The 26,604-nt window shown below is 40.3% G+C and overlaps 1 protein-coding gene across 2 annotated transcripts; it reads left to right on the forward strand.

Moving 5' to 3' along the window:
- Positions 1-44: 44 nt before the first annotated feature.
- On the forward strand, positions 45-26,369 carry ccdc25 (coiled-coil domain containing 25). 2 transcript variants are annotated; one of them, XM_041187893.1, is made up of 10 exons: positions 45-574; positions 12,733-12,780; positions 13,872-13,911; positions 14,108-14,159; positions 17,050-17,125; positions 18,742-18,845; positions 19,229-19,431; positions 20,828-20,961; positions 22,573-22,618; positions 25,380-26,369. In XM_041187893.1, the coding sequence occupies exons 1-9, from the start codon at positions 550-552 to the stop codon at positions 22,590-22,592; spliced, it is 702 nt and encodes a 233-aa protein (XP_041043827.1). In that variant the 5' UTR covers positions 45-549; the 3' UTR covers positions 22,593-22,618; positions 25,380-26,369. The 2 variants fall into 2 exon arrangements, with proteins under 2 accessions (XP_041043827.1, XP_041043828.1); XM_041187894.1 differs by lacking the exon at positions 20,828-20,961 and having other exon boundaries at positions 48-574.
- Positions 26,370-26,604: the final 235 nt, after the last annotated feature.

Below are 26,604 nucleotides of genomic sequence, written 5' to 3' on the forward strand. Positions count from 1 at the left end.
AGAAAGGTCCAACTCGGGTTCGCCTAACTTGAAGTCCCGCCTCTCCATCAGTACAAACTGCTGCTGAAAGGGAAGTAGGGCTGAAAATATAGGATCAGAGTCAAATTAGAAATCTTCAATGGCAATATTGGAACCGAATCAACTTTCAGAGCTCTTCCTGCCCCGAATTCTGGTTTTGCAGTTAGAAACGTTTGGGTTGATATGGGGCAGAGAGTGAGTTATTGAGGAAGTTAAAACTTCTGGAAATGCGTAAGAAGAAATGAAAGGTTAACGTCCGACCTACTGTGCATGTCTTCAACTCGATTGTTAACCAAAAAAAGATTATAAGTACCACAGCATTGGTGCATTTTAATAATTGCAAGATACTTCGCTGATAGGGTTTTGGTTTTGCTGCGTTGTTTTATTTCTTCTCTCTTGAATCTTGTGTGAAAAATCTGACTCCAGCTCCCAGAGCTGCCTGCAGTGATCACGTGTCCGCAGCGCCGGCTCCGCCATTGACTTCCCGGTCAGCCGGAGCCTGAGCCCTGAACCTCCATCTGCTGCTCCACAATGGTTTACTACTTCACCAGTAATGGTAGGTACACCGGCCTGTGCCCACTGGAAACCTCTCCTGGTCTTTGTCAGTGGTTTGGAAGTGGTTCAGAACATTGATACGGGTCCCCCGTAGAGGGGGGGAGGGGGCTCGGCATTGAGCACGGCCTAGTCGGTCTTTCAACAGCTTCTCTCTCTATTAACTGGAATTGGCTTTTTCCACGTTTTCTTTTGGACGAGTTTCCTTTCATTCTGATAACGATTTCTTTTTATGGCGTAACATGGCTTGAGCACGACCACTTGACTCGAACACTTTTTAATGATCTTTAAGAGGAGCACAATTCGTGTTTAGTAAAGCAAAATACTGGAGAGCTTGTCGGTGGCTTCTCGTCAGAGTCAGAACACCTGATAACGACGTCAACTCTCCCCCTCAAATTCGTGCGCAGGTTTGGAATCCCCCGCCCGAAACTTGGATATTTTTATTTGAAAGCATCCAACAGTGGTAAACTAAATTAAGCTTTCCCTATGTGGTTGTGTCATGTAATTTTCATCCGTGTTCAGCCTCTGTAAATAGTCCAATTTGGACCAGAATTGTTGAGCTATTTGCAACAGATTTTAAAATGCTTAGCACAGAAGCAAGTTCTTGCATATGCTGATCAACCTTCTGTCATTATCTTTTATATCTAATTTTTCCTCCTGTGTAATTTACTTCATATACATGTGTATATTCATCAAGAAAAGCGCAACAACCATTCTGCTTTTTATTAATCTTTTCACGTGTGCCTGTGCAAAGTTTTTAAAAAAGATGAATATTTATTTAGAACGAACTAATGTGTAATTAAGCCAGGTAGTTGAAGATAAGGGAAGAAAGGGATATAAGAACTGTGTGAGCACGTGTGCTTCAGACAGACTTTTGTGGAGATAACACCAACGCACTGGTTGAATCGCACACTGTTTCAGTTCAACTATTGTGAAGAATCTAGTTATCAGAAGTAAAAGCAAAATACTGCTGATGCTGGAGATTTGAAATAAAAATGTTCTGGAAAAACTCAGCAGGTCTGGCATCATCTGTGGAGAGAGAAACAGTTAACGTTTTGAGTCCAATATGACTTCTCTCTCCACAGATGCTGCTAGACCTGCTGAGTTTTTTAAAGCACTTTGTTTTTATTTCTCAAAAGTAAGAATGTATGTATGTGTGTGTGTGTGTGTGTGTGTATATATATATATATATATATTCTCAGGATTAGCTCAATAATGGATGCAAATCAACATAGATCTGTTCAATTGTAATTAATAAAGGTGCATGAGGAACATGTGTGTTTGCTGATGGACATTGGGGGCAACATGTCCCAGGTCAGCATTTATTGCCCATCCATAATTGTCCTTGTTCAGAGGATATTTTTAAAAGTCAACCACATTTCTGTGGATCGGGAGTCACATGTAGGCCAGACCAGGTGAGGACAGCAAATTTTCTTCCCTAAAGGACATTAGTGAACCAGATGGATTTCTGTGACAATCGTTTCATGGTCATCATCAGACTTTTAATTCCAGATATTTATTAAATTCAAATTCCACCATCTGCTATGGTGGGATTTGAACCCCGGGTCCCCAGAACATTACCCTGGGTCTCTGGATTACCAGTCCAGTGACAATACCACTACACCACCGCCTCCCTCTCATCATATCACACCCCCTCATCCCAGGACCGATCTATCGAACTTTTGTTGTATGCTTCAATGCAAGTATATCCCTCCTTAAATATGGAGACCAAACCTGCACATACTATTCCAGATGTGGTCTCACCAAAACCCTGTACGTTGTAGCAAGATTTTATTCACTACCTCTTTCATAAGTAAGTTTAAGTCCGAGATCGATAGTTTTTGGATGCGAAAGGAATCGAGAGATATGGGGATAGTGAGGGAAGGTGTAGCTGAGGCCGATGATTGGCCATGATCTTATTGAATAGTGGAGCACGCTCAAGGAGCTGAATGGCCAACTAATGTTAGTGTTTTTTTTTTGTTGTATTTCAATGCGACCCTACAATTTTTACAGTGGCAGTAAATCTGAGGTGGCTAGCTGATGATTTGCATCAAGAGTCTTGAGGAATGAAGATGGTACTATCTCGTGCTTGGTGTTGGGCTGGTTTCCCTTTTAAGGCAGCCGACTGTTAATGCACCTTGTATGTCATCATATGGAGAACAAGTTAGGTTTCAGAAAGCATTCTGAAGCTCTTTGGAAGAATGAGATCTGGTGCTGGAAATTAAGTATTTGTCAGAGTCTCCCACTGCATGTTCAGCTGTGAATAAAGGAACATGTGTCCGAGAATGAATAGGAGGAGTGGGTTGAAAGTTAGTGATGCCATCAGCGTGTAGGCAGTAAATTGCAGATGGTGTTTGATGCAAGGACATTAATAAGGCTGCAACCAAAAAACACGCAGTGTTGTATGGTATGATTTACCCCCTGTTGTCTAGACTTCCATGGAATATTAATGAACAATTTCTCTCACTGAGTAGCATACAAAGTTTTCCAGAGTCAGTACTCATTGCCAAGACTGCTGCCTTCCACACATTGGAATCATATCCTGTCATGCCTTCCCTTTGAGTCAAAGTTGTCTTCCTTTCTGATGGGTGGCGGAACCAGCATTTTAGTGCTGCTTCAAACTGAAGGGGTTTAAATTAAATCTGATTTCAAGTAAGACTATTGCAGTGAAGATTTTTTATTCCACTTAAGTGTTAGGACTCGCCAGAACAAAGCCAATATCCCCTTCCAGGGACTGAGTGTAAAGTCACATCACTTGGTGGTCAAATACTTATGGAAATATGCAGGTTATAATTGGGGAAAAACACCGCACAAACCAGAGAATTGCCACCACCAGCAAATTCCCCTCCAAGCCACACACCATCCTCACTTGGAAATATATTGCCATTCCTTCACTGTTGCTGAGACAAAATCCTGGAACTCCCTTCCTAACAGTATTGTGGGTGTACCTACACAACATGGACTCGAGTTTGAGGGTGACTTGCCAACACCATCTAAACATTGCCAGACTGCCCTGGCTTCCAATTTTCTGTGTGAAAGCTCCTGAACTCAGTAACTAAAGGTCAGACTTGCTTGTGGCCATTTATCTACATATATATGCTTAGTTTATCTCAAGTTTGTTAGAGGCAAAGAGTTGGAATCACACAGTAGAAGCCTGGTAGAGTTTTAATTAGCCAAGCAAAACTGAGGATATTTCTTCTCAGCATAATATACCAAATGTCCTTGTCCCCTGCGATTTCAATCTCTCTCAATTTATTGTGTTCTCTCTCCTGAATTCACTGCTCTCTTATCCTTGCTAAATCTCTCTATCCACGTGAACTCCCCAACCTATATTCACAGCCACCCTTTTAACCTTCCATCTCCCATAGTTTGAATCAGCGTCTCTGATCACTTTCTTGTTTCACATACCACCCACACCCCTGTTCCAGTGCCCCAGCCCTGCCATCTCCTGTATCTGTCCTTGCAAAAAAAAAAATTGCTTATTGCACATTCAAAATTTCAACCATTTAGCCTTTGGCTGCCAGTTCACCACAACATTTCTGCAGCTATTGATTCAGTCAACTGTGCCATCACCTCAATGAAATCATTACTCTTTTTTTACCCTGGTCTGGCCCTCCTCTCCACTAATTTAAATCCAAGGGATGCAGACTTGAAAAGATATGGTGCACAACTGGTTTAGCCATCCACCATCAGGTGTGGCTGAATGACTTAAAACACTACTGGGTCCTGCTCTCTTTTAAAACTGCTGATTATATCTGGAGAATGCAAAGATTCCTCCCCCCCCGGCTTTTGTTTCTCACAACTGCAGTTCATTGTAAAGCCTTCTTGTTTGTCCTCGCCACTCTTGTCTCTGACGACTAAGTCTGAGAAGCTCTTGGACTTCTTTGTCATTAAGATTGAGACCATCTGATTAGCTGCCTCTGCCATGTCCATTTTCCTTCCACTAGCCTGTTGGGCCAATCTTCCTTACCCTAGCCTTGAACTTGCATCTTTCTCTCATTTCTCTCCTATCTTCTGTCATGCCCTTTCTGAGCTCATCTTGTCCATGAGATGTGCCTACTATTTCCTCAATTCTCTTTCCAATAAACTGTAGATCATCCAACTTCCTTCCCAGCCCCCATGTTACCTGATACTGTAAATGATTCTTTCTGTTCAGGTATTATTCATCTGAGTCTGCTGTCATCACCCCGCTCCTCAAAAACCAACCCTTGTATCCTCTGTCCTTGCAAACTACAGTCCCTTCTCCAAAGTCATTGAGCATGTTGTTGCCTCCCAAATCCATTTTCATCTTTCTCGAAGCTCCTTGTTTGAATCCCTCCAAACAGACTTCTGCTCCTGCCACAGCACCAGAACAGCTCTTATTGAAGTCACAAATGGCATCCTATGTGACTGTGACAAAGGTAAACTTTTCCCCCTTGTCTTTCTCAACTTGTCTGCAGCCTTTGACACATTTGACCACACCATCCTCCTTCAGCACCTCTCCACTGTCAGCCATCTGCGTGGGATTGCTTTCACATGGTTCCATGCTTATCTATCTAATCAGAACCAGAGAATTGCCACCACCTGCAAGTTCCCCTCCAAGCCACACACCATCCTCACTTGGAAATATGTTGCCGTTCCTTCACTGTTGCTGAGACAAAATCCTGGAACTCCCTAAAAGTAGTGTGGGTGTACCTACACAACATGGACTCGAGGAATTCAAGATGGTGACTCACCACCACCTTTTAAAGAACAATTAGGGATAGGCAACAAATGCTGCCTAGCCAGCTATGCCCACATCCCATAAAAGGCTAAAAATAAAATCGCTTGCAATGGCTTCTCTTTCTGTTCCCTCATCTTTACCTCTGGTGTCCTCCAAGGATCAATTATTGGGTCCCCTCATGTTTCTCATTTACATGCTGCCCCTTGGCAACATTACCCAAAGGCACATTTTCACATGTATGCTGACGACAACCAACTCCATCTCCCCATCACCTCTCTCGATGACTCCACTGTTACTAATTTATCAGACTGCTCATCTGACATCCGGTACTGAATGAGCAGAAATTCCTCCAACTGAATATTGGGAAGACTGAAGCCATTGTGTTCAGTCCCACTCCAAATTCTGTTCCCTAACTACTGACTCTTTCCTTCTCCCTGGCAACAGTCTGAGATTAAGCCAGTCTATTCTCACATTTCACCTGAAATTAGCTTCTGACCTCATTCATGCCATCACTCTAAGACCCCCTATTTTCACCTCTGTAAGACCGCTTGATTTCACCCTGTCTCACCTCATCTGCTGATATCCTTCACCTGTGTCAACTTCACCTCGAGACTCAACTATTCTAACACATTCCTGACTGTTCTCCCACATGCTACTTTCCTTAAATTTGAGGCCATCCAAAACTGTTGTATGTCTTAATTGCAACAAATTCCATTCACCTGTCACCTCTGTGTTTGTTGACCCACATTGGCTCTCTGTCAAGCAATGTTTTGATTTTAAAATTCTCATTCTTGTTATTCAATTCCTGCCATGGCCTCACTCTTCCCTATCTCTATACTCTCCTCCAACCCCCCCACCCTTTTTGTGCACCATTGGTGGTCATGCCTTCTGTAGCCTAGATTCCAAGCTCTGGAATTCCCTCCAGCACCTCTCTAGCTCTCTACCTTGCTTTCTTCCTTTAAGACACATCTTAAAGTCTACCTCTTTGATTAATCTTAATATCTCCTTATGTGGTTTGGTGTCATACTTTGCCTTATAATGTTCCTGTGAAGTGCCTTGGGACATTTCATTTCACTAAAGGTGCTATATTTATATAAGTTCGTTGTGTAAATCAACGGTTTGTCAGGTGAAATTCTTGATGGGAATAAATAACTGTGCTGTTTGAAAGGACATTTTTATTCTGGGGAAATGTATCAGTTACATTTGAATAGCGTTACATATTCTATGTACATTCAGACTATAATTTTGTTTGTGACCATGCATGAATGAATACAAATTTATTTTTTCAAGTTTACATGATCATTTCTTTTTCAATGTTTGTACCTTTTGCCTGTAACATAAAACAAAATTCAAAAAATCAGGGAAGGAAACTTTGTAGTTTTATTTGTGAAACATAAAACAGATTTAAAGCCATGTTGGCGAACCACTTAATTTTGATTGTTGTCAATGCAACACGTTTAGTATCAAGTACAGCTAACTACAAGAAATGAATGTACACTATGGACAATGTGGAATTATCAGTTGACCAAAGTCTGGTTTAGCAAAAAACCTTTTTAATTAATACAAGTTGTAGCAAGTAATTCCCCGCTGCCGTTCATTTGTAACTGTACCTATACTTGGCGAAAGAATGATTTAGTGCTTTTGTTAAGCTTTGTTTTAATGGAAATGTAAATTGTTAGACACAGATTGCTGTCCTTGTGCTTTTAGCCAAATATCTCTGCAAAAATAGGTGTGTCATAATCATAGAGGTCCACAGCACAGAAAAAGGCCCTTCAGCCCATCGTGTCTGTGCCGGTCAAACAAGTACCTTACTGTTCTAATCCCATTTTCCAGTACTAGGCCCATAGCCTTATATGCCTTGGCATCACGTGCACTTCCAAATACTTCTTAAATGTTATGAGCGTTTCTGCCTCTACCACCCTTTCAGGCAGTGAGTTCCAGATTCCCAATCCCCTCTGGGTGAAAAAATTCTTCCTCACATCCCCTGTAAACCTCCTGCCCCTTATCTTAAATCTGTGCCCCCTGGTTATTGATCCCTCCATCAAGTGGAAAAGTTCTTTCCTGTCCCTCATAATTTTATACACCTCAATCATGTCCCCCCTCAATCTCCTCTACTCCAGGGAAAATAACCCCAGTCTTTCCAATCTCTCCTCATAACTAAAACTCTCCAGCCCTGGCAACATCCTGGTAAATCTCCTCTGCACTCTCACTAGTGCAATCACATCTTTCCTATAACGCGGATTCCAAAACTGCATGCAATAGTCTAGTTGTGACCTAATCAGCATTTTATACAGTTCCCGCAGAACCTCCCTGCTCTTATTTCTATGCCTCAGCTAATAAAGGCAAGTATCCCATATGCCTTCTTAACCACCTTATCTACCTGTCCTGCTACCTTAAGGGACCGGTGGACATGTACACTAAGGTCCCTCTGATCCTCTATACTTCCCAGGGTCCTACCATTCTTCATGTATTCCTGTGCCTTGTTTGTCCTGCCCAAGTGCATCACCTCATACTTACGCTGATTAAATTCCATTTGCCACTGATCAGTCCATCTGACCAGCCCGTCTATATACTATCTAAGCCTATCCTCCTCACTATTTACAATCCCAGGAATTTTCGTGTCATCTGCGAACTTACTGATCAACCCTCCTACATTCACGTCGAAATCGTTTATATATACCACAAACAGCAAGAGACCCAACACTGATCCCTGTGGAACCCCACTGGACACAGGCTTGCCTTGGATCCCATGGGCTCTTACCTTCATTATCAGTCCCCCATGTGGGACCTTATCAAAAGCCTTGCTGAAGTCCAAGTAGACTACGTCAAATGCATTGCCCTCATCATTCAATCAAATTGGTCAGACATGACCTCCTTAACAAAACCATGCTGACTGTCCTTGATTAATCCCTGCCTCTCCAAGTGTAGATTAATTCTGTCCCTCAGAATTGCTTCCAGTAGTTTCCCCATCACTTGAGGTTAGACTAACTGGCCTGTAGTTCCCTGGTTTAACCCTTCCTCCCTTCTTGAATAACAGTACCACATTGGCTGTCCTCCAGTCCTCTGGCACCTCTCCTGTGGCCAGGGAGGTATTGAAAGTTATTGCCAGCGCCCCTGCCATCTCCTCCCTTGCCTCACTCAACAGCCTGGGATACGTTTCATCCGGGCCTGGAGATTTATCTACTTTTAAGCCTGTCAGACCACTTGGAACCACCTCCCCTTCTATGCTAATTTGTTTAATTATATTGCAGTCCTTCTGCCTGATTTCCATACCCACGTCATCCCCTCACTTGTGAACACTAACACAAAATATTTATTTAGAACCCTACCTAAGTCTTCCGGCTCCACACACAAATTACCACTGGTCCTTAATGGGCTCTACTCTTTCCCTATTTATCCTCTTACTACTAATGTACTTGTAAAATAACTTTGGATTTTCCTTTATTTAACCTGCCAATGTTTTTTCATGCCCCCTTTTTGCTCTCCTAATTTCCTTTTTAAGTCCTGTTCTCCCCCACCCCCACATTCTATACTCTGGGGCTTCTGCTGTTTTGATCCCTCAGAATCTGCCATAAGCCTCCCTTTTTCTCTTTATCCAATCCTGTATAAGCCTCGACATCCAGGGTTCCCTGGATTTGTTGGTCCCACCCTTTGTCTTTACTGGAATATATTGGCCCTTACACTCCCTATTTCCTTCTTGAATGAGTCCTACTGCTTTGATGCAGATATACCTGAAAGTAGCTGCTCCCAGTCCACTCTGGCCAAATCATATCTGATCTTATTAAAATTGGCCTTCCCCCAATTTAGTACTCTGATTTCTGGCCCACCCTTGTCCTTTTCCATAACAACCTTGAATCTAACAGAGTTATGATCACTATCTGCAAAATGCTCCCCCACTGATACCTCTACCACTTGCCTGGCTTCATTCCCTAAAATTAACCCCAGGACCGCCCCCTCTCCTCTATGTACTGGCTTAAAAAGCTCTCCTGGATGCATTTTCAGTATTCTGCTCCCTCTAAACCTATCGCACAGATGAACCCAGTTAATATTGGAGAAGTTGAAATCCCCCACTATGACTACCCTATTATTTTTATATTTTTCTGAAATTTGTCTACATATCTGCTCTTCTATTTCTCTCTGACTGTTTGGGGGCCTATAATTACACCCCCAGCAATGTGGTTGCTCCTTTTTTGTTTTTCAGTCCTACCCATATGGCTTCTTTTGAGGAGCCTTCTAAGATGTCGTCCCTCCTTACTGCTATAATTGATTCCTTGATCAATATTGTGATAGCCCCTCCTCTTTTACCTCCTCCCCTGTCTCACCTGAAGATCCTATATCCTGGAATATTGAGCTGTCAATCCTGCCCCTCTCTCAACCATGTCTCTGTGACAGCAATGACATACTTCCATGTGTTAATTTGTGCCCTCAACTCATCTGCCTTATTTGTCAGACTCCTTGCATTAAAATAAATACAATCCAACCTTGCCTAACTCCTTTGTACCTTAATTGGTCTTTCATTTCTATGCCTTCCAGACTCACTTGCTCTCTCTTCTAATTTTGGCTGTGCATCTCTCCCTGCTGAACCTGCTCTCAGGATCCCACCCCCCCTGCCAAATTAAACCCTCCCCAACAGCACCAGCAAATCTCCCCACAAGGATGTTGGTCCCATTCTGGTTCAGGTGCAATTAGTCCACCTTATATAGGTCCCACCGCCCCCAGAAACAGTTCCAATGTCCCAGAAATCTAAAGCCCTCCCTCCTGCACCATCTGTCCAGCCACGCATTCATCTGGACTCGCCTCCTATTTCTATACTCACTAGCGCGTGGCACTGGAAGTAATTCGGAGATTACTACTTTTTGAGATCCTGTTTTTTAATCTGCTCCTAGGTCCCTAAATTCTACTTGTAGGCCCTCATTTCTCTTTCTACCTATGCCATTGGTACCAATACGTACCATGGTCTCGTCGGTTTTCCCTCCCCCTTTAGAATGCCCTGCAGCCTTTCAGAGACATCCTTGACCCTGGCACCAGGGAGGCAACATATCATCCTGGAGTCATGTCTACGGCTGCAGAAATGCTTGTCTGTTCCCCTTACTATCCAGTCTCCTACCACTATTGCTCTTCCCCTCTTTCCCTCTTCAATATTAATTTCCCTTTTCTGTTCATTCATTTATTACCCATAATCTCTATAGTCCTTTCCTGAGAGGTAAATATTTCCATCTAATCTCCCTTGTTCGCAAATTGAACACAAATCAGCATGCTTTGCCCCAAACCCATCAATTTCAAATAAATTTTACAAACCCCAGTGATATAGAAAGAGTTAACAGTTGCCATTGCCTGTTTGTAGAAAATAAACATTGATAGCTTGCTTAAACGTTAGTTACGATCTTTGTAGAGGCGGATAACTTTTTAAAAAGAAAGGAATCTCCCAATGATTCCAGTGGAAAGAAACTGCTGGACAAGATTTCACTTTTTAAAACCTTTACTATAATAATCCAACTAAAATTAACACAATTCAAACATTAATTAACAGACGAAGGATAATTCAAAGAGGTAATTTTTTTCTTCTTTCACGGGATGTCCGCATCCCTGGCAAGGCCAGCATTTGTTTCCCATCCCTAATTGCCCTTGAATTGCATGGATTGCTAGGCCATTTCAGAGGGTAGTTAAGAGTCAACCATATTGTTGTGGGTCTGGAGTAACATGTAGGCCACACCAGGTAAGGACAGCAGATTTCCTTCCTTAAAGGACTTTAGTGAACTAGATGGATTTTTTGTAACAATTGTTCACCATCATAGTCACCATTACTGAGACTTGCTTTCAATTCCAGATTTTATTAATTGAATTTAAATTCCACCAGCTACCATGGTGGGATTTGAACCTCTGTCCCCAAAACATTAGTCTGGACCTCTGGATTGCTATTCCATTGACATTACCATTACACCATCTCCTCTTCATTTTAAATAGTTGATTCAACAAATATACATCTTACTTAGTTACAGGCGTTTTTGTTTTTGTTTTGGATTTCCAGCATCCGCAGTTTTTTTGTTTTTAACCCCATTACATCCCTTGTGAATATGGCACCACGTCCAATCTCAGTCTTGCTATCTTGGCCTCCACTGTGTCGGACCTCTCACTGCCCATCCAAAAACTTTGGCCCTTGAGTCATATTCCTCAGTTCCACCTCCATTATATTTGTTGTGTTGAATTATTTTTGAGGCTTAATTTGTCTTGTCATAAACAGCTGATTATTGTATTTGTTATTTAGCTGCACACCAACTAGGTGGTGGACTTGGAAACTGTCAAATTACTTATACAAGCAAACAGTATCCATTTTTCTCTGTTCCACAGCATAGCTTCTTCATGTGGAGCATTTGGTGTCTGTATTAAGTCCATATACAAGTAGTTTCCAATAGCCATGAAACACTTCTGAAATTAGGAATCTCAGCTATTGCCCTGGCACTATCTTAACTGAGAAATCAGCTAATTCACTTAAGACAGCAGACTGTACTTGGATTTTTACTAATCTGAAAGTACCAGATGAGCAGAAATTTCCTCCAGCTAAATATTGGGAAGATCAAAGCCCTTGTCTTTAGTTCTTGCCACAAACACCATAGCCACCCACTCTCTGCCTGGCAACTGAAGTTGAACCAAACTGTTCGCGACCTTGATCTTGATCCCGATATGAGCTTTGGACCACACATCCAAGCTGTCACTAAAACCACCTATTTCCGCCTCTGTAACATTGCCCGACTCCATCCCTGTGTCAGCTCCTCTACTGCTGAAACTCCATCCATACTTTTGGTAACTTCCCTCTTGGCTAGCCTCCTGCATTCTAAATGTGGTCATCCAAAACTATGCTATCCATCTTCTAACTTGCACCAAGTTCCACTGATCCAAAATGCAGATTGACACTCCAGTGCAGTATTAATGGTGTTCTGCATTGTCAAGAGGTGCCACCTTTCAGATGAGATGCTAAACCATATCTGCCCCCTCAAAAAGATGTAAAAGATAACGTGGCACTATTTCAAAGAATGGGGAGGTCTCCCCCATGTCTCCAACCAACTTCACCAAACCAGTTATCCGGTCTTTATTGCAACCACTGTGGGGAGACATTGAGCAAAGGCTAAGCACCTTCAGATAGAATGAAAATAATTAAACACCCTTTAAATTTTTATCTCGGCCTCTTTTACACATTACTAGCACTGCTCTATTAACCAAGGAAATGAGACCTCCACCTGACCCCCAATCTATCAGATGAATACTTGTGGAGTAAAGGAAAACAAAACTGGATGCAGTAATGTCCTACAAAAAAAATGTGTATAATTAATGTGATAAAAGATCATTAGAACTTTAAACTTTTGAGATTATATGGTTAAATCTGGTGATTTTGCAATTAATTATAGCCTTTTATAGATTGCTTTCCTACTTTTCATTTTTTTATATTTTCTATTTTATTGCAGTTGTTTCTTCACCATATACAATATATATGGGAAAGGATAAATATGAAAGTAAGTGCCTACTTTCTTTTCCCCCCTCTGATAAATGGTTTATAGATACTGGCTTAATCGCTTTCATTATCTCAAAGGAAACTGGATCAGTTAAATATAATTTTAACAAACTAGATTTGGTACAAGTTGGCTGATAAGGGAATGCCAGTCAAAATGTAAGAAAATACTTCATCACTGTGGGTCTGATCAGATTTTGGAATAGCTTGCCAAAGGAGGCAAATAGGAACAAATAGCTTGGCTATCCATGTCAAATTGGACACACATCTTTGAGAAGCATGTCAGTTATAACTACTAAGTCAGAAAGGCGTACTGCATGAATCTACTGATTCATTGACTTTGAGATTTTTGTGTGATTTTTGAGATCTGCCCTCAGCTAGCCTGCCTACGTTTGCCTACAATCACTTGCAGGGCTTGGCCTAAATAGCCAAGTGGTTATGGTACTGGGTTTGTAACCCCAAGATCAAGAGTTCAAATCTCACAATGGCAAAACTATGAAACAATATAACTTCATCTGAAACAGATGGAAACAGGTTTGTACTTGAAAGAGTTACAATCACTTGCACTATTCCTCACAATTTGCCATGCCTTCCCTTTGGTATCATCAGCAAACTGTTCCACTTGTTTCTATGATAATGTGTTTCTTGAGTTAATGAAATCTGTAAAATTGATGTGTAAAACTCTGATGTTTAGGTGGATAGAGTTCCTTTGACATTTGGCCCAGTGCGCTATTTTTGGCTTTGATAAAATAATGATCGGCTGCACTGTACCAACTGGAACTGAGGAAATTCTGCAGGGAGAGATTACTTCCATTATAATTTCAGCTGCTGTTTGCAATAGTCTAACTTTTATGGCCTTTTACCTAGAATTAAACAGGAGTCCTTCATGGCCATAGGAAGAGTGATGAATGACTTGGATACACTCTAATGACTCTAAATTCTAACAGTATTAGCAACTCAACACTACCTTTAAGCATTATCGAAGAGTATTTAATGGTTTGGGTGAAATCATCTAGATGGCTAACAAAGTGGCAGAAGTTTTAAGCATTTCAGCATTGTGCAGCTTATTATGTAATTCTTTTCTTTACAACATAGATGAAGACCTAATAAAGTACGGGTGGCCAGAAGATGTTTGGTATGTCAGTTAATATCGTTCTGTTATTCCTCTGCATTTTTATCCAAATTTCTCACACTTTTCATTACAATATTTTGGTACTGCTGATGGTCCTTTGTGTTGCAATTAATGATGTGCAGATAATATTTGCACTTCTGAATTTGCATAATACATTATTTATTTTAGTTACCCCTTGTATATCTGGAATTTTTTTTAGGTTTCATGTGGATAAATTGTCTTCAGCTCATGTATACCTCCGACTATACAAGGTATGGTCAGAACTGAATCCTTTTCCTTTGAATAAAGTGGCTTTAACAGTTTTTGAAATTAACTACTATAGTATGTTACATATATTATGATACTCTTCAAATTTTCAAACTGGATTAATGGTAACCCATGAGTTTAAATTTACATCCCACAAATAAGAGTGCCTGATCGCTTGCACATTTATCACTTGTGGTTAACTATTGGTGGGTGCCATATGTGAAATATGAATTATCTCTTTTGGGTCTAAATTTTGCTTTCTGTTTCACATATCTTGGGGTGCAGGGTGGAATAGGTCACTGAGACATAGAGCTCCCAAACTTGATATCTGCTCTGTACTGAAATTGTTCACATCAAACATGGTTCTGGGTGTTGGGAGAGTGATGTTTGGTATTATACATGAGCTAGGGAAGGGATAGGTCCACTGGAATTCCAATGACCCATGACAGCTAGGGCGTGTTTGTAGCCTTTGTGCAAAGGTAAAATCAGATGTTCTACATTTGAATATCTGTTGACACATTTATCCAAATGGCCATTTGAGTAAGAAAAGATATTGAAGAGCAGCTAATGCATATGGAACCATATATCAGTTGATGCCTTCAGGTGGGTGGACTTGGAAGAACAAAGAAAAGTACAGCCCAGGAACAGGCCCTTCGGCCCTCCAAGCCTGCACCGATCATATTGCCCGTCAACTAAAACATTTTGCACTTCCGGGGTCCATGTCCCTCTATTCCTATTCTATTCATGTATTTGTCAAGCTGCCTCTTAAACACCACTATCGTACCTGCTTCCACCACCTCCTCTGGCAGTGAATTCCAGACACTCGCTAACCTCTGCATAAAAAACTTGCCCCGCACATCTCCTCTATAGTTTTCTCCTCTCATCTTAAATCTATGTCCCCTAGTAATTGACTCTTCCACCCTAGGAAAAAGCTTCTGACTATCTACTCTGTCCATGCCACTCATAATTTTGTAAACTTCTATCAAGTCGCCCCTCAATCTCCGTTGCTCTAGTGAGAACAATCCGAGTTTCTCCAACCTCTCCTCATACCTAATAACCTCCAGCCCAGGCAGCATCCTGGTAAACCTCTCCAACGCCTCCATATACTTCTGGTAATGTGGTGACCAGAATTGCACGCAATATTCCAAGTGTGGCCTAACCAAGATTCTATACAGCTGCAGCATGGCTTCCCAGCTTTTATACTCAATACCCCTGCCAATGAAGGCAAGCATGCCATATGCCTTCCTGACCTTATCCACCTGCGCTGCCACTTTCAGTGTCCTGTGGACCTGTACACCCAGATCCCTCTGCCCGTCAATGCACTTAAGTGTTCTTCCATTTACTGTATAATTCCTGCCTGTATTAGACCTTCCAAAATGCATTACCTCGCATTTGTCCGGATTAAAGTCCATCTGCCATTTCTCCGCCCAAGTCTCCAACCGATCTATATCCCGTTGTATCCTTTGACAATCCTCTTCACTATCTGCAACTCCTCGAACCTTAGTGTCGTCTGCAAACTTACTAATTATAATTAGCCCAGTTACATTTTCCTCCAAATTATTTATGTATACTACAAACAGCAAAGGTCCCAGTATTGATTCCTGCGGAACTCCAGTAGTCACAGCTCTCCATTCAGAAAAGCAGCCTTCTACTGCTACCCTCTGTTCTCTATGACCAAACCAATTCTGTATCCATCTTGCCAGCTCATCTCTGATCCTGTGCGACTTTACCTTCTGTACCAGTCTGTCATGAGGGACTTTGTCAAAGGCCTTACTGAAATCCACGTATATAACATCCACTGACCTTCCATCGTCGATTATCTTTGCCACTTCCTCGAAAAACTCGATCAAGTTAGTGAGACATGACCTCCCCTTCACAAAACCATACTGCCTCTCACTAATATGCTCATTTGCTTCCAAATGGTAGTAAATCCTGTCACGAAGAATCTTTTCCAATAATTTCCCTACCACTGACGTAAGGCTCACCCGGCCTGTAATTTCCTGGATTATCTCTGCTACCCTTCTTAAACAATGGAACAACATTGGCCATTCTCCAGTCCTCTGGGACCTCATCCGTAGCCAGTGAGGATGCAAAGATTTATGTCAAGGCCCCAGCAATCTCCTCCCTTGCCTCCCTCAGTACTCTGGGGTAGATCCCATCTGGCCCAGGGGATTTATCCACCTTAATATTCTTCAAGATGCCTAACACCTTTTTTGATCTCAACATGATCCAGGCTATCTACACACTCTTCCCTAGACAAATCGACCGCTAAGTCCTTCTCTTTGGTGAATATTGATGAGAAGTATTCATTTAATATCTCTTCCATTTCTTCCGGCTCCACGCACAGATTCCCACCTCTGTCCCAGAGTGGGCCTACGCTTTCCCTGGCTACCCTCTTGCTTTTTACTTTTGTAAAAGAATAAGAAGATTGGGATACTGCAGAAATATGATGAATTTTTTAATGTTATAAAGATCTATGCATTAGTAAAGAGTGTTGTAAATAATTAAGTGCATTATGCTTTCAATAGATGAACATCTATTTTTCATTGGATCATTTTCAAAAGATTAAAACCATTGCTCAGATGAAATGATCTCTTGCAATATCTGATTAACAGTGTATAACAGATGTTTCAATTTCATGTTTTACTTGATCACAAATTGAATTTTACTCGGACGTGTTGAAGTACATAAAACAAAGGTGCAGGTAGATAGATTCTTCTTAGGTGAGGGAATCAAAGGTTATTGGGGGTAGATGGGAATGTGGAATTTGAAACAAACAGATTATCCATGATCTTATTGAATTGTGGAGCAGGCTTGAAGGGCCGAATGGCTTACTTCTGCTCCTATTTTGTATGTCCGTAAAGTGTGTTAATATATTTCATTTTTGTGTCCTAGGGTCAGGCAATTGATGGCATCCCCAAGGAAGTACTAATTGACTGTGCTCAACTAGTAAAAGCCAACAGCATTCAAGGTAATGATTGTGGGGCTGTTTTCATTAGAGTAAAGGGGGATTGTAGGGTGATCTGCTAGAAATATTTAAAGTTATGAAGGATAGGACAGAGTACATAGCAGACAGAAATAGACTGATGCCAGTGATTGAGGGCTCTAGAACAAAAGAACAAAGATATGTAAGATTTTAAGCATGTTCTTACATAGAGGATTGTGAGGCTGTGGAATGCACTAGCAGCATCGGTAAAACCGCTCATGTACCACAGAAGCTGGCCATGTGAAAGATCTATCCAATTAGTTCCACTTCCTCCTACCCCATTGCCCCTATATATTTTTTTTTCCTCTTCAAGTACAGCATAGATCTCCTTTCGAAAGTTTCTATTGAGTCTGCTTCCACTGCCCTTTCAGGTAGTGCGTTCCAGCTTGGAAGAGCTCTAACTTGTCCATCCTGTTCTTTTGCCAATTATCTTAAAATCTGCCTCTTCTGGCCATCGAAGCTCTTGCCAGTCTAAGTAATTTCTCCTATTTGCCCTATCAACACCTCTATTAGAACTGAGAAATTTAAGGAGAGACCTGATGAGAACCACCCCAGCTTCGCTCATCTTTCCACATAACTGATGTCCTTCGTTTCTGGTAACATTCTAATAAGTTTCCTTTGTTTGCTCACCAAGGCCTCAACGTGGTGCCCAGAATTAGACATCGTACTCCAGCTGAGGTATAACTAGTGATTTATGATGGATTAGCTTAATTCCCTTGTTTTTCTGCACATGTAACTACCTATAAAGCCCAGGACTATAAACTTGTTTAACAACCATACCAAATTGCCCTGCCACCTTCAATGATTTTTGTGTGTGAACTTCCAGGTCTCTCTACTCCCTTCGTATTTGTATCATTTCATTTACCTTGACTCTCTCATTCTTCCTTCCAAAATGCAACAGTTTACATTTCTCTGCATTAGATTTCATCTGCCATGTGTCTGCCCATTTGACCAGTCTTGTGGCCTCCTGAAGACCCACTGTATATTACATTTCCAAGTTTTGTGTCATCATCTGCAAGCCATGAAATTATGCCCTTTTTTTATCCACACCAGTGCCTTAAATCTTAAATATATAATGTCGAACTTTTATCAAATGCCTTTTAGATGTCCATATACACATCAGCTGTAAACTGACTTTACCTATGTAAACCTCCTTTTCTTCTGAAATCTTTGTTTGAAAGGAAGACAATACCAACATGTAAAAGAATTGATCAGAGAAGTAGTTGAAGGAAAGGGGAGTGAAGCGACATAGAAATGGCACTTGGGTACAGAATTATTGTATGCATGGAGAATAAACATCAAAATAGACTGACTGGACCTGTCGCATTATAATTTATTCCTACTGTTTAAGACTATGTGCTTGCGAAAACATTTTCTGCAGTAATTCTATGAAAAATCATATTCTGCTGTCTTTAACACTTCTTGGGTGTTTATTTCCTCCCTTATTGGTTTGTGACTGGTTTATGTTTGCTATGAACCACTGACCAAATAAGAATCGGACCAGCCACGAGGATGATCTTCTGTTCAAAATATTAATGATAATGTATTGTTATTGATCATAACTACATGTACCTATAGTGATTAGATTTTCTTTTTATTAGGATGCAAAATGAACAACATAAATGTTGTGTACACTCCATGGTCTAATCTGAAGAAGACTGGTGACATGGACGTGGGACAAATAGGATTCCACCGACAAAAAGAGGTAAGTACAACACTCGCTGCTGAACCAGTGCGAGCTAGCATTCAAGGCCTTGTTTACTACTGAACTGTTAGTGGTGAATGTTAAGAGGAGCGTTAAACAAAAATGTGGCTTTTCTTTTTAAAAATTCTCTGTCCGCAAACTGAGGTATTGAATTCTGAAACTTGGAATTATCAAAAAAATTGCTGCATTGAATAGTTAAAGTAAATTGGGCACGAAATAAAATAGTATTAAAAAGAGCATTTTGTCTCTGCAGTTGAGTTAAAGGTTCACTTACATACTAACTGCATAGCCCATGAATGGTAATTGTGTACAACAACTTTGTGCCATCTTCAGAGGAGCTACTATTTTAGTTGTCATTTGCACAATTTAATTTTTATCATTAGGTAAAGATAATTACAGTAGAGAAAAAGATAAATGAAATTTTAAACCGGTTGGAGAAAACCAAAGATGAGCGATTCCCAGATTTGGCAGCGGAAAAAGAATCCAGGAACAGAGAGGAACAGAATGAGAGAAAAGCACAGATTCAAGAGATGAAGCGAAAGGAAAAAGAGGAGATGAAGAAGAGAAAAGAAATGGAAGATCTTAGGTTTGTATGGACATGGTAGGAGAGAGCACATGTTTTCTCTAATTGCTCCTCATTTTATTTTTTTTTAAGGTGCTTGATCAATGTCTTTCCTGCCCAGAATCTCTTGGAAAATAAATTTTTGTTTCTCTTGTGGACAACACCTTCTTCCTCCATCGCCTTTCCGCTACTGTCCAGCTGGTGGGACTACAGTCTCCTGGTTCCATCTTTATCTGCCGAAATGTAGCCAGAAATTCACCTGCAAAGACTTATCTTCCTGCACCTGCACTGATTCCTCTGCCTCTGATGTTCTCCCAATCCTTGGCACCTCCCACCCCATTTCCTATCTACACGCAGCCCCTTAGCGACATCATCCAAAATGCAGTGTTAGTTTTCACGCGTACACTGATGACACTCAGACCTATCTCATTGCCACCTCTTTCAACTCTTCCACTGTCTTTAAATTATCAGACTGTATATCTGACATCCAATAGGATGAGCAGAAATTTCTTCTAATTAAATATTGGGAAGCTTATTGTCTTTGGTTCCCTAGCAAACTCCAGTCCTCTCCCTGATAACTATCTGAGGCTGAACTAGACTATTTGCAACCTTGGTGTTATAACCTGACATCAAGATGAACTTCTGAAAACATAGTCACACCATCATTAAGATCACCTATTTCCACTTCTATAAGGATGCCCGGTTTTGTCCCTACCTCAGCTCATCTGTTGAAACACCTAGACTTGTCTATTCTAATACCCTCCGAACAAGCCTCCCACTTCCTACCCTCTATAAATTCGAGGGTGTCTGAAAACTTTGCCTGTGTTCTAACTGGCATCAATTTATGTTCACCTAAAACCCCTGTTTCGTTGGCCTACGTTGGTTCCCAGTTAGGCAACACCTTGATTTTTAAAATTCTCATTCTTGTTTCAAATCCCTCCATGGTCTCACCACTTCCTATCCTTGTAATCTCCTCCAGCCACACAGCCCTTTGAGATATCTTCTTCATTGGTAGCCATGCTTTAAGCACTGAGGATGGATATAATCCAGAACATTAAGTAGCAGGCCAGGTGCTAGATTTACTCCATTAGGACATGGTTACTTAGAGTAAATAAAATGGCACTGCCTGCAGCACCAGTTTACTGAATGAACCACAAGGTCCAAATGGACTATTTTTATTCTGAAGATGATTTTGGTCTGTTTCCTTTTAGAAGTGCATTATTTTGTTAAGGATCAAGGTTTATTAGAACTACATGGAATGAGTAAGCCAAATATTTGCTTTTCTAAGATGAAATCCTTGGCCTGGTCAAAAAAAAAACTTGTATTTATAAAATGCCTTGCAAAACCTCAGCTGCAAGCTCTAAACTCTGGAATTTCCTTGCTAATCCTCTTCACCTGTATTTCTCTTTCCTCCTTTAAGATGCCCCTTAAACCACCCTTCTTTGGCGAAGATTTTAGCCATTTGCCCTTACATGGCTCAGTATCAAATTTTGCTTTATAATGCTCCTGTAAAGCACTTGGGACATTTTGCTGCATTAAAGGCCCCATATAAATGTAAGTTATTGTGATAGTGAAGAATCAATCTCTCACTCACTTTTCCAGAACTGCTTTATCCAATTCAGGGTCACAGGAGTCGGAACCTATCCTGTCAGGCAATGGGTGCTAGGTGGGGTACACCCAGGATGGGATACCAGTCCATCACACGCATTGTAGGACAATTTTACCGTAGCCGATCCACCTAACCAGTATGTCTTTGGATGGTGGGAGGAAACCGGAGCACCCAGTGGAAACTCACGCAGACACGGGGAGAATGTGCAATCTCCACATAGACAGACACCTGAGGTCAAGATCAAACCCGGGTGCCTGGAGCTGTGAGGCAGCAGCACTAACCACTCCGCCACCGTGCTGCCTCAAGAATCAATTTATTGCAATTATGGAAGAACTTGTAATGTGCAATGGATTTAACATTTTGTCTGAAATCAAGAAGCGAGATGGTATTAATGATGGTTTCTCCTGAAAAAAGAAAATTCAGAACAGGATCCTTACTGGGAGAGTAACTGATGCTGTTCAGTGAGGTTTAAAATAATGTAGAGGGAAAACCAGATGGAAAAGAAAAAAAACAAAAGGATGAGGAAAGCTAAAAAACAAGAATAAAATATCAGATAGAGGAGTTAAAAATCAGGACTGTGTAATATCTATAATGAATGCATCCATCATCCAGAACAAAATTGAAGAGTTAAAAGCAGTAATGACAGTGGAAGGATATGATGTAAAATTACAACAGAAATGTGGCTTCTTTTTGGATAGGACTATTTGTAACATTTTCAAGAGTTTTTTTTTAAAAAGGGGAAAGTTACATGGGATAGAAGTATGAAAGATTCTATCACAAAACTAGAGTATAACAAAACGTTCTGAAACAAGAATCCAGATGAATAGAGTTAAGGAACAGGAAGGAAATAGTTGGTCTGCAATACAATTAATTTGTACGAAATGGTTGGTTGAGATGAAAGAGTTATAGACAGTTTAAGAACAGTGGGGCAATAGTGATGGGTAGCTTGAACTATCTGGAGATGAGCTGGAATATTTTTTATTTATTTATTCATTTACAGGATGTGAGTCTTGGTGGCTAGGCCAGCATTTATTGCCCATCCCTAATTGCCCTTGAGAAGCTGGTGGTGAGTTGCCACCTTGAACTGCCGCAGTCCCTGTGGTGTAGGTACACCCACAGTGCTGTTAGGGAGGGAGCTCCAGGATTTCGACCCAGTGACAGTAAGAAATGGCGATATAGTTCCATGTCAGGTTGGTGTGTGGCTTGGAGGGGTACTTCAGGTGATGATATTTCCATGAATCTGTTGCTCTTGTCCTTCTGGATGGTAGTAGTCTTGGTTTTGGAAGGGTTTGGACCTTGGTGTGTGGTCACAGTTGGAAATGCTTTCTGGATCATTATATTTATGGTCCAACAAGATAATGTATTCTTTTATTTAATTCTGGGACATGAAATGGAACAAATAACCAAGTTGGAGAAAAGTTGTGGAACTAACCACATCATCAAAGACCAAGGGTGCTGGATTGGGAAAAGGCAACATTTTGTAATACTAGAAGACATCCGGCCCAAGCACTACAGTAAAGTTAGTTATGTTTATCCTGTTTGTATTAACTCCTTAGGTGCTATTCTACACTTATGAAATCTGAAAACATGAGCAGCAATCAGGTAAGGAAATATAATTACAATTGACTGCAGTGCCGATCACCATGGCCCAAAAATCATGTTTCTCCATAGCTTGCTGTTAATTTGGTCAGAATACATTTTTTCACATGATGTTTCTCCACCTTTTTCCTGTTCTTTTCTGAAGACATTGAGTAATACTGGGTTACAGTTTCTGTAGACATAGGTGTCTGGTAACCTCCTTCCCAAATGGTTATTTCGCATTTGAATCCAGATTGTTAGTATTGGTGAATCTGAGAGAAAATCTTGCCTTCACCCAACACTCCTGTGTGAATCCATATACTCTTTCCAGCAGGATTACTGGATAGTACAGGAGCCAAGCTGATTTCCTATACTAGTCCATGGTTAAAGTTCTGTAAATCACTTGAACCTTTATTCGGGTTCTTGACAACAAAAGGTTGGCAGACAAATTAACAGGAATTTTTAAGTAATAAAGCAATACTTAATAGCCAGGCAATAATATGAATCACACACAGCTTTTACCCTCCAGAGCAACTCTGACGAAGGTTACTTGTACAATTCGTAACCCAATCAATATGATCAGTACACCATTCACAGTTACATCAATAGATCATCAATATGCTATTCACAGTTACATCAATACACGATAGCTACATCCTGAACTACAATTAACAAAGTTTAAGGTATGCAGATGATTTTGAGTCTGAATTGTTCTTTGTGTTAACAAAAGGTGTTAACAATCAGAATTTAGCAATACAATCAAAAATGCAAAAATTGCTGGAAAAACTCAGAAGGTCTGACAGCATCTGTGGAAAGGAAGACAGAGTTAACGTTTCGAGTCCACATGACTGAGTTCTGATGAAGAGTCATATGGACTCGAAACATTAACTCTGTCTTCCTTTCCACAGATGCTGTCAGACCTGCTGAGTTTTTCCAGCAATTTTTGTTTTTGTTTCAGATTTCCAGCATCCGCAGTATTTTGCTTTTAATCAAAAATGCAAATTGCCTAGCCATTTCAAACCCTTTACCTGTCTGTTATTATTAATTTGTACATTCCAAAAGAGAAGACTTTTTTTATTCATTCATGAGATTAGTTCATCCCTAAATTGCCCTTTTTTGCCAGAGGGCTTAAAAACCACGTTTCTGTGGGTCTGGAGTCACATGTAAACCAGACCAGTTAAGGACAGCAGATTTCCTTCCCTAAAGGACATTAGTGAACCAGATGAGTTTTTACAATTGGCAATGGTCATCATGAGACTTAATTCCAGATTTTTGTTGAATTCACATTTCATAACTTGCCGTGGTGGGATTTGAACCTGGGTCCCCACAGCCTTCCCAACCATTTTAAACTTCTCTCATTCTATTATATCATTCTGAAATGTTCTAACTTCCCTTTGTCTCTCTAAATGTCCAGTTTGATGCAACTATCCCTAATCGGTTGCTGGTATTTAAAGAGCTGATTGCATTGATTAGATGTAAATAAAGGATGTCGTTCAATGATTAGGGATAACTCTTTGCTTAACAAAAGCTCATGCAAACATTTATAAAGTACAGTACCTAAAATTCATATTACAAGGGTTCTCAGTGGTCCCTGAGACATTTGCATAATCTTCATTGCATCTGACTGAGATCAGCTAACTCAGCACTGAGAAAGGAAAAAATCTGGCACATTAAGTAGCAGACCAGGTGCTAGATTTGCTCATTAGGACATGTTTATCTTGAGTAAATAAATTGGTACTGCCTGCATCACTAATTTACAGAATGAACCACAAGGTTGAAATGGCCCTTTTTATTCTGAAGATGATTTTGATCTGTTTCCTTTTGGAAGTGTAAGTCATTCTTTTATCAAGAATCAAGGTTTATTAGAACTACATGGAATGAGTAAGCCAAGTATTTGCTTTTCTGAGATGAAATCCTTGGCCTGGTCAAAAAAAAACTTGCATTTATAAAATGCCTTGCATAAGCTCAAGACATCCAAAGTGCTTATAGTTACTTACATACTTTTGAAGTGTAGTCCTTTTGTAATGTAAGAAATGTGACAGAAATTTGTATGCAGCATGGTGCCACAAAAAGCAACATGATAATTGTCAGGTAATCTATTTTAATGATGTTGGTTGAGGGACAGATATTGACCAGGAAACCACGGAGAACTCCCCTACTGTTATTTAAAATAGTACCATGGGATTTTTGCATCAGTCTGAGAGGGCAGAGTCAGCTTAGCATCTCAACCAAAACTCTAGCATTGCACATTGAAGTGTCAGCCTAGATTTTGTGCTCAGATCTTTTGAGTGAGACTTGAACCTATAACTTCTGATTCAGAGAAGAGGGGCTACCATTGAGCCATAACTGGTGACCAAAAGTTATATCTAGTGAGATGAATGCTTTTGAGGAATGAAAATTGTCTAGGCTACCTCTTATAAAGCCTTTCTCTCTCCATGCCCTACCCCCGTGCTCCTTTACAATGCAGTAGCCCGACAACTTTTACAATGTTGATGTGCTGCTGCATTTATTAATTCCAGACCTTTAGATTTGTTTCACTTTAGATTTGTTTCACTGTGCATTCCCTAGTGTACTGGTTTAGAAGTACCAATAGCTATTGTGTTCCACTATGCAACCAAAAGCTAAGATTGAGAGTCATTTCTTGATCTCTTTCTTGTATGATTCCTCCGTTTCTACCATATGAATCTGTGGAACTGCCATCGAAGTAGAAAATTCAGCATGTTTTATTTTTTGTTGTTGTTCGTGCAAAGTTGTCATTTGCCTAATCCTATTTTTCTTTGTTTAGGATTGTGGTTATGACTCTGATGATTTCATGTAAAGTCCAATGGATGTTAAGTTATAGACATTTTGAAATGGAGGTGCAGGCCTGCCAAAAATTCTCTTTGCTTTTGACTATAATTGATTGCTGGACCAGTACCACTGAGTTACAAGATATCAACCTGTGATCAACCAAGTGGAAAATGACATTTGTAAATTTTTCTCCATTTGATTTGAAATTTGAACGTGAAAATGCAATTTTGAATTGAGCTATGCATGGGTGCTTTGAGGGAATGGCTTATTGCTAGGAGTATTATAGCTCGACTTTTTAAAACACGAAGGGAGTCAATTAAAATAACAGAAGTCTCATCCATAAATATGTAGATTATTTGGGTGATGTTCACAAGAATTTATGGTTTGATTTATGTTGTAACTGGCATAAAGTTCAAGCAGTGAGAGATTATCTACATGAAATGTCTTGTCTCTTTGTGCTTAAAAGTCAAATAGGCAACTAACTCTGAATTACACTGTTATATTTGTTTTGGATCCACTTAGCATTGGTGTAAAACTGCAGTATGAGTGCACCCTAAGTGTGTATAACTAAAAAGAATTGAAATAAAAACACTTGAAAATAGATGAGTGATGCAGCTGAAATGTTAGCCCATCTTTGCTTCATAGATGCTGATTAACCTGGTGTCTTTCTATAATTTTCCTGAAATGTTTTTATACAAAATTATCATTTGTCTAATTCCTTGTTTCAGGATTGTGGTTATGACTCTGATTTTGTGTGAAGTCCACTGGTTGCTATGTAATAACATTTGATGTGTTTAGTCTCTTTTCATTCCCTCCAAACTAGATATGTGACTTGGATCTTGGTAATATGGCCTACAAAGGCAGTAAGAGCCCCCCGATTTACATTGTGGTGTAGCCACATGTTAAGACATACTGTAAATTTTATTTTGAGTTGTTGAACTTTATCCTGAACACAATGAAAAGAATAAACACCTGAAAACAAAAATATTTGGCCATGTATGAGTTCTTTCCTGGTTTTAAATGGGTGTGCTTTTTTGACTTTTCTCCACTATTTGCATTCCCAAATGTTGATTTTTAAAAACACACCATTTTTCCAGACTGGTTGTGGTTGAGTTAATAATTGGGAAATCCTATTCCAATCTGGGGAAAAAGATGCTCTGGACTTTGAGCACAGTAAGATTGTTTGCATTCATTTTCAATTGTTCAGTGAGCCTTGATTT

Source organism: Carcharodon carcharias, chromosome 5 (assembly GCF_017639515.1).
Source record: "Carcharodon carcharias isolate sCarCar2 chromosome 5, sCarCar2.pri, whole genome shotgun sequence".
In the NCBI taxonomy this organism is placed as follows: Eukaryota; Metazoa; Chordata; class Chondrichthyes; order Lamniformes; family Lamnidae; genus Carcharodon; species Carcharodon carcharias.

What these genes read in the sequence shown, in the direction of transcription:
- ccdc25 (XM_041187893.1), top strand. Translation starts at nt 550, where the DNA reads ATGGTTTACTACTTCACCAGTAATG. An exon ending in TTACTACTTCACCAGTAATG is followed by an intron (nt 575 to 12,732) that starts GTAGGTACACCG and finishes ATTTTATTGCAG; the next exon opens with TTGTTTCTTCACCATATACA. An exon ending in AAAGAAATGGAAGATCTTAG is followed by an intron (nt 19,432 to 20,827) that starts GTTTGTATGGAC and finishes TCCTCCTTTAAG; the next exon opens with ATGCCCCTTAAACCACCCTT.